The sequence below is a fragment of the Clupea harengus genome, chromosome 2, assembly GCF_900700415.2.
Source record: "Clupea harengus chromosome 2, Ch_v2.0.2, whole genome shotgun sequence".
Lineage (NCBI taxonomy): Eukaryota > Metazoa > Chordata > Actinopteri > Clupeiformes > Clupeidae > Clupea > Clupea harengus.
The window spans coordinates 10,371,292-10,379,821 of record NC_045153.1 but is presented as its reverse complement, the minus strand read 5'-3'; the positions used below and the strand labels follow the sequence as shown (position 1 = coordinate 10,379,821).

At 50.4% G+C, this 8,530-nt stretch overlaps 1 protein-coding gene across 2 annotated transcripts in view; it reads right to left on the bottom strand.

Moving 5' to 3' along the window:
- Nucleotides 1–3,083: 3,083 nt before the first annotated feature.
- gli2a (GLI family zinc finger 2a) overlaps nucleotides 3,084–8,530 on the bottom strand; it is a 101,501-nt gene continuing 96,054 nt past the window's right edge. For both annotated transcript variants that reach the window (XM_031582297.2, XM_031582302.2), the window contains exons 13-14: nucleotides 7,589–7,937; nucleotides 3,084–7,188 (exon numbers count right to left, since the gene is read on the bottom strand). In XM_031582297.2, coding sequence (XP_031438157.1) covers nucleotides 4,829–7,188; nucleotides 7,589–7,937 — 2,709 coding nt within the window. In that variant the 3' untranslated portion in view covers nucleotides 3,084–4,828. The remainder of the gene's footprint in view (nucleotides 7,189–7,588; nucleotides 7,938–8,530) is intronic.

Genomic DNA, 8,530 nt, shown 5'->3' with positions numbered 1-8,530 from the left:
AATAAAGCTGGAAAAAGAAACTCCAAAGCTAAACAGCGACTCTGTGTAGTGTTATAGAGAATCTCATGGAAATTCAGTAAAATATTAAAACTGGATTTTAGATACGAAACACAACAGATATTTTTAGGAATATTTAGGAATGATGAATACATTTAGCGAGGAATTATTGATTATTGATTATTGATTATTGATATTGATTTCATAAGTGTAAGGGTTTGGAATCTGACTTTTACTTTTTCCAAAATGACGTCAACAGCATGAAAGGCTTCAAGCCTCTGACATGCCACCAGAAAAAAAAAAGTTCATCATTCCAAACCGTGACATCCTTTTAACACCCCACTCCGGGTCCCTCCAGGCCCCCCTCCCCCCTACATGTCCCCTTCTCAAAGCAGCCACGGGTGCAGGGGGTCACAGATCAAAGCTGGGGATCCGGCTGCCTGGCCCACGCCTGGGCCTCAATGCGGCCCTTCACTGGCCTCTTAGCTCTGGGCTCAGAGCAGTCCAGGCCGTCCCTGGAGCAGTGCTGGGTGAGTGGGGAGAGACAGACCCAGAAGAAAGGGCACGCTGAGCGCCCAAGACCCTGACCGCTGACCCTGGGGAGGGGGTCAAAGCCCCCCCTGATTTTGGAGGGTCGAGCTATGCACTAGCCCCGCTTTGATGCAGAGCCTGGACCAAAAGCCAGGATGGGGGCGAAGAAAGAAGCCCGGTCAAGAGTATCGCTTTATTATGATGACCTGCCCAGAGAGGTGAAAGGTCATTCGAGCACAGTCTTTCATTGCTTAAAATAGTGCTCGCTGCCTGTGGGTTGTTAAAATTGGACCCCGTTGCGCAAACTCACACTGATTAAATTATCTTAGCTGTGTTTTGATTAACTTGTGCTATCCAGTTGTGTCTTTGATACGTTTAAAAAACAAGACATGCTTTTGTTGGTGGAAACTTTGTTGTCATTTCATTTACCATAGTGGGAATCAAAAATGTCCCACAGTTTTTGAGGCCATGCTCTGGAACAATGAAAGAATAGCATGTGGGTTTTAACAGGGACAAAACCCCACAGTTTACACGGAGGTCTCACTGTGACTATGGGGCAATCACAGGGGACTTTAGGAGACTGTGGCTTTCTGGGATAGCGGGGAACCTTAGTGATCGGCAGCGACACACAGGCAAGTCCCCCTGCAAACAATGCCCCATTGTCCACCTCCAGCTGGGCTGAGTCGACTTGCTCTAGGATCAAATTCGGCGATCAGACAGTATACGTAGGGGAAAAGGAAATGGTTTGCCGAGATGTTTTGAATACTTGAGGACGAGGAGGAGGAATGAGAGTGTTGACAGGTTGTGTGTCTTGGAGAAGTACTCAACGGATGTGGAAGAAATAGGTGAGCAAATGTTCGAGAGTGAAAGTCCTCAAGCTATGAGGAGGATTTCAGTAACCCATCTCAACTTTCTGATTAATGCGACACTCCCCTTGAAGTGGCCCTTTCGTGCGACCACTCAAGTGGCTTTTAGGGACTCAGGTTCAACTGCAAATTTGAACGTTACCAAAAGTCAAACATGCTGCTCTCTTCAGGGTACAAGCGGATTGTTTTGGTCTTGTGGTTTTCGTACTTGAGAGCTGTGTCTTCACTTTTAACAGCTGCCCCCTTGTCCAGCTGTCTCCCTTCACCCTCAACAGACACAGCTGCACGGGTCAGTCCCGCGGACACTAAATCACTGCTATTACTTGTCTGAAGATGTGTAAAAATGCTTTTACGGATATATCACGGTGTATGAGGCCAGTGGTGGAAAAACAATAGGCCTATGTTCGTTACCCTTCATTGACATGTTGAGTAATACCGTATGACCCCAAGTGATCCATATGCGATTAATGCCCCGTTTAAAAGACTCCCCTCTCTTTCTCTCTCTCGCCCCATCTGCGTGCTTGTCTAAGCTTCGCCTTGTTCGTTTGTGATCACATCAGCTCCGTTGCCATGCTAACCTCTTGTTCTCGACTCTTGGGAGGCTGCTTGCCCCGGGCTGTTTTTCTCTCTCTCCATCAGCTCTCAGAGACAATAAGGAATTCCAGTGGCAAGACCAATCAGCAGGGTCCGGCTCACACACATCCTTGGCAAGATCTGCTGTCAAGACGAAAATCATTCGTTCCCGTCGTTGCATTGCTCTACAGCCTCCCCGAACCCCAACCCCAACCTCACCCCACCCCCCACTCTCTCGCGCCTCGTCCCCTGGACTTCCCTCTCCCATTTCCATCCTTTAAGTGGGCTGTTTCATGTGGCTCTCGTGGCTTTCTCTGGGCCTGACTGCCACTGTTAATTTTGGACAACATGCCAGCTAACTTTAGAAAGTGCTTTGCGTGTGTTTTGTGTTTTTTTTTAAAGTTCTTAAATGCCGTTTTAAAATATCTATGTTTTAAAAACGTACACATACTCAGTAAACCTATGGTGACCTAAGCGGATGTAAACCCAAACGTACCATAAATGCATATTTACAAAATTATATATATATATATATAAAAAAACAATATATAGAATGTTGATATCAACTTAAACTTTTCTTTTCAATCACCATTTAACAACAGTTGTTAAAACAGCGTTTGTTTTAAAAATGGCGGCCAATCAGGAAGAAGTGACTTTGTGACTTCACACGATAAAGCTAAGCCAGGCTCGTATTAAATATTGATGAGTGGAAGTTCATTAGGGGACTGTAATGGGTTGTTGTAATTAACATAGCACTGGGCTACAGTGACCTTGCAATATAGCTGCTAATGTTGGCTAGGCCCATTCAGCTGTGGATAGTGTAGTTCAGAGTATCCATCTCTCTCTCTCATCTACATATCTTGAGAGGGAAAACATGCACATTGAGGAACAGTAAGTCTGTAGCATTTTAGATCAAGATGAATCCACTTGGGCTTGTACTTTGACATGAAGTGCTTTTTCTTTTTTTTCTGATGACTCCCAGAATTCATTACGGTTCATGGGAGAGCTTTAATAATGATGTCTGCTTTCATGTAGTCCAAAGGGGGACACCCATGTGATTTCAAAAGAGACACAACACACGACTACAGTTGAAACACACACACACACACACACAGATAGAAGAGCAAAAAACAACTTAAGATTCTGTATTTAAAATGTACAAAAGCTGCTCATACACACACACACACACACACACACACACACACACACAAGACAGACTTTGCACAATGAACGTGGACGGCAGAATACAAAAGGCTGTTTTAATTCAAACAATCAAATGCAGAGAGTTTGTTCTGTCTCTCGTTGATGGGGAGAGGGTATTTTTCTTTTTCATCTCATGTCTTCCACCACAGCCGAAACATCAAAGGCCGCAGATCTTTTTGGTTCGCCTCAGAGGTCCATCACCCAACTCCAGAGGGTGATGAACCTGCTAATTGGAAGGGTGTGATCTCCGTGGAGAACACCCAAAAGTACTTGCATATTCCTTTTTAAAGAGGTCCCTGGAGGGGGGGGGGGGCAGAGCTGACAGGTCTCTGCAGATGGTCACACACACGGAGAGAGACGAGCTGTCCGTCCTTTTCAATCACGTAAGCTGAAGAGACAAGTGCACAGCAAGATCCTCCTGCTTCCTGTAGGACACTTGGAGGATATCTCTCCCCCTCTCTCTCTCTCCCCCTCTCTCTCTCCTTCTCTCTCTCTCCATCTCCCCCCTCTCTCTCCATATCTCTCTCTCTCTGTCCCTGGAAAGAGCCATGATTAAGGACCCTCTGTACTTTGCGTAAAGAAACCAAAAGAAACAGCATAGTCTTGTACTTAATGAGAGGGAAATAAGACGTAGTAATCAAGTCGTTAAGGTAATTTAAAGCATGTACTGTACCATACAGTTAGACTATAAACAATATGTTTAAGTAGGGAATAATACTTTAAAGTATTTGTTTACCATGTACTCAAACTGGCAACATGATTAACGTAGATGTCTGCGTTCAGGTCACACTGGTTCCAAGCTGGAAGGCACTTAGTGAACCACTTGCTCAGTGCACCGCTAGAGAGGAAGCCACTGACGAACCCTGGGCGGCGCTTAACAACATCGTCGACACCACCAAAACAACACCAAAACTATGGCTTTTGGGTAAGCAGGGTATGCGAATTATATTTCCTGTCAGTTTTCATCGAATGCCTAAGATGCATACTATGTTTAAAGGCCCGCCCATTCTGCCAACGATAATTATAACAATAGCTGTAAACACTATAGTTTTAAATATCGCTCTCTCTCTCTCGCTCATAACAGTGGCCACACTACACACTATACCGATAAAGATTTGAAGAACGATATTGTTGGGCATTACTTTCAGAGAGATTGTGTGAATGATAAAAAACATTATCAAATCAAATTACAAAGGCATCACATTAAAACATGACTTATATTTCCAAGAGGTTTTACCTATAATTGGTCAGTGTGGACGCTCATATCAATATGGTTTCAGTTGTCCTTATAGTTATTGTTGGCAGTGTGGACGGCTCTTTAGAATTACAAGCTCTAAGGTTTTTCTTTGTTTATTGCAGGTCAGTTGCAAAGCGATCCAGTTGCTTTTGTGTACAAATCAGTGCTTATCTCCTAACTTGAATGAATTTTTTTTGTCATGAAAAGACTGTTTCCCCTGGGGCACCAACTTCTGGCGCTAAGTAACAAACAAGTCCAGCAAACAAGTCTCTTTTACAATACCGTGTTCCTTTTCAATCAACAGAGAACAGTTTTTTTTTTAAAAGCGCACTCATACAGTATACACATCCACAAAAAACACACACATACACACGTTGTGTTTTCCTGATGATGTGGCGATGGCAAATAATACCACTTGTCCTTAAGCCATCATGTTAAGGAACTTGCTCTCCTCTGCGAGAGCCGTGAGCATCGAGGTCATGTCTCCGATCGCCATGTTGCTGATCCCCGAGGGCACCGAGGCCAGCGTTACAGAGTTGCGTGGCGTGTTCAGCCGCGACGAACTCTGGGATAAGCTCTGGAGGAGGCCTGGACTGAGTGTGCCCGACATGAGGCTGGAGTGGTCCCCGTCGTCCAGCATGGCGTCGAAGTCGATCTGAGCGTGCTCCACCGGCTGAGAGTCCACCGTGCTGGTGACCTGGTTGACCCCTGGAGAGGCCATGGCGGCCATGTTGGTGGCTGCATCCTGGCTGGCACAGGGAGACATGGGCGCGTCGAAACTGACGTTGGGATCTAGCATGTGGATCTCGCCTGAGTAGAACATGCCACCACTGTTGGCGTGGTTGCTTCTGATGCTGTCTCTGTTCTCCTGATGACCTCCGGGGCCGGTTCTCTTGGGGCTGGCTTCTGAGGTTCCGTACTCGGAGTTCAGGTTGGACTGAAGGAACCCGTTTGGCTGCATTGTGTTCAGGCCCGGGTGCGGCTGCCTGCCTGAAGATCTGGGTTCTGCAGGAGGCCTAGGCTGGATCAGGGGCCTGTTCCCGTTCTGCACGGGCATCTGGGAGGGAACCGCAAAACTCTGCTGGCCGGTGGGATTCACGTAGGCGGATCCTGACCGATATTGCTGCTGCGCGTCAGGGTTCTGCTGCGTCATCACCGCCCTGCCATTCGGAAGGGCCATGTTGCCTAACAGTGCGTGCTGGCTTGCGTTCCCTGATAAAGTGTCAGGCACCAGGCATGGGTTGGTGGAGGAGGATGGCTGCCTGTGCTGCTGCTGCTGCTGCTGCTGCTGCTGCTGATGCAGGAGGGAGGTCATGCGCTGGGCATTCCTCTGCATGGCGTATCCCTGCTGCATGGCCGCCAGGTTCTGGCTCATGTGAACGATCTGCTGGTTGGATCCCTGGAAGCCCTGGTGGTAGGCGCCGAAGTTCTGCTTCTGCTGGACCACGGCGAGGTTGCTGCGGAGGAGCTGCTGCTGCTGCTGCTGTTGCTGTTGCTGTTGTTGCTTGGGAACCCTCTCCATGGAGTCCACCGTCCCTGAGCTGACCTCGTTCCACTGCACGGGCATGCTGCTCTTGCTGATGCCGGCTGGGGCGGGGAACTGCTGCTGCTGGGGCCTGGGGGGGCCCATCTGACAGGATGCCATTCCCTGGCCGTTAGCTGAAGGGATCATGTTAGCATCCATCATAGCCATGCGTCTTTGCCCATAGAACTGCTGCTGATGCTGCTGTGGTTGGGGTTGCTGCTGGACTGTCATGTTGCTTTGGAAGTCTTGCGGTTGGCCTCCGGTGTAGTTACCCGCCGGTGTGTCCTGAGTTGAGCTGCCGTTCTGCGTCCTGAGGTACTGGACCACGTCGTCTGGAAGCACCATGTCGTCGTCGGCCTGGTCCAGTGCCATCGTCTCCATGACAACGTTCTCCGAGATGCTGGGCGGGCGCTGGGCGAAGGGGTGGCGGTGCAGGCTGCCGTCGGACCATGTGTTGCCAGCCGTGAGGCCGCCGCTGAAGCCTCGCCGGTCGCCAGTCAGTCGTGAGGTGTTCATGGTGCTCACGCTGTTGTAGCGCTGCACCCGTGGCAGCGACAGGGGATCCTGAGCGGGGCGGCGCACGGGGTCACTGGCACGCCGTGGAAGACTGTTGGGCACCTCGTGTGGCATCATACCGGGAGCACCATACCCGGTGTCGCTGCACCGTCTCGATGCGCTCGTACCCGCGGCCGACGGGTGGAACAGGTAAGCGGAACGCTCCTGCGAGTCCCCGTAGAGCGCCATTCGCGTTCTCAGGCTCATGCGTTCCATGTTGGGCAGCGGCGTCGGCGGGGCGCCCCCGGTGGCGGCCGCATACTTGGCCTTCAGGCGGTAGTGCTGAGCCGGGGTGAGGCTGAGCATACCCGGATGGCCGCTACCACCTCCACCCAGCCCTCCTCCTCCTCCTCCACCTCCTCCGAGGCCTCCGCACTGGCTGGCCTCGCTGGAGCGTCTGGACAGGTCGGTGGAGATGGGGTCGTAGGAGTCGTAGGAGGCGGCGCTGATGTTGTTGTGGCGGCTCCCGCCGAACTGCGAGGTCTCGCTGGAGCGCCGGCTGGAGTAGCAGGGCGAGATGCCTGACGAGCGGCGGCTCATGGTGTAGGCGGAGCTCAGCGTGCTGGTGGTGCTGTCGCGGCGCTCGTTCAGCTGGTTCAGCAGCGTCACCTCGCAGGTGGTCAGCTCGCCGATGCCGCTGCCGATACGGGGGGTTGGCAAGCAGCCTGTGTAGCCCATGTTTGAACCCTCAAGTAAGGAACCTGGAGGAGGAGATAAGAGGCCATTTGTTTTTGTTTACTTTTGTGGAATTCGTTGACACTGTCTGGCACTCGTCCATAATTATTATCACTAAAACATTTCCTTGCCTGTTGTGGAAGCACAACTGTTCATAGTAATTATATGGCTCTTGAGGCTATGACTGTGTAGGCTATTTGAAAGCGTTGCCTTGTAGGCAGAGACAGTGGTTAAAGGCAGTTGCACATTGCATGTTGCATTGAGAAGCAATGCTGACACTGAACCAGAATCAAACTGAGAGGAATCAAGAGCATGGAACGCTTCACATACATATTATTTGAGTGTGTTTATGTGTGTGTGTGTGTGTGTGTGTGTGTGTGTGTGTGTGTGTGTGTGTGTGTGTGGCCTTCAAACAGGTTTCCTCACCGACAGCTGGGATGGGAGGTAGTTTGGTGTTCCGGATCTGCGGCGGGGCAGCCGGGCCGTTGTTCCCCCAGGAGCACGAGTCCCTGACGCTCTTGAGCTTCTCCTGCTTGAGCTGGTCCAGCCGCAGCAGCGCCCCTCCGCGGCTCTTACGCAGCTGCAGGCCCACACCCCCTGGGGACCCGGTGGAGTCGGCGGCCATGGGGGCCTCGTCCAGGCCGCTCAGGTCCCCCAGGCTGTCCCCCCCGCTGTGCAGGGCCATCTCTACTCCGCTGTCATTGTTGGTGGCGCTGCCGAGCGGCGACGGCTCGCTGCTGCAGGACGAGTGCCCGCCTGGGCTGGAGTGATACATCTGGAGGGAGTGAAGGAGTGGCAGAGGAGAGAGAGAGAGAGAGAGAGAGAGAGAGAGAGAGAGAGAGAGAGGGAGAGAGAGAGAGAGAGCGAAGGACAGAGATGGAGGGAGAGACAGAAAGAGAGAGGGACAGAGAGAGGGAGAGGGACAGAGAGAGAGAGAAAGAGATGGCGAGAGAGAGGAAAAGAGAGAGAGAGTGAGAGAGAGAGGGAAAGAGAGATGAGATAGGGGAGAGAGAGGAAGAGAGAAAGAAAGAGAGAGAGGGAGTGAGAGAGAAGGAGAGAGAGAGTCAAACCCAGTTAAACAGGATCTAGTGGTCAGTGTTGTTTTGCTGCATATCTGCACATGGTCATTCGCAGCTGATTTTTCTGGGCATGTTCATTTACAGGAACAGGAAATGCTACTTCACTTTAATAAGCCTTAGAGACAACACTGATGGGGATTAACCTTTTTTTCATAGACTCAACGGGGTAACACAAATGTGAAGAAAAAAAAGTTCACGTTAAAAAGTAGTGATGGATTGCTGATCAAATGCATTTAGACGCACACACATCCTTATTTAATATCCTTTATATTCTAGCCTGCTGAGCAGA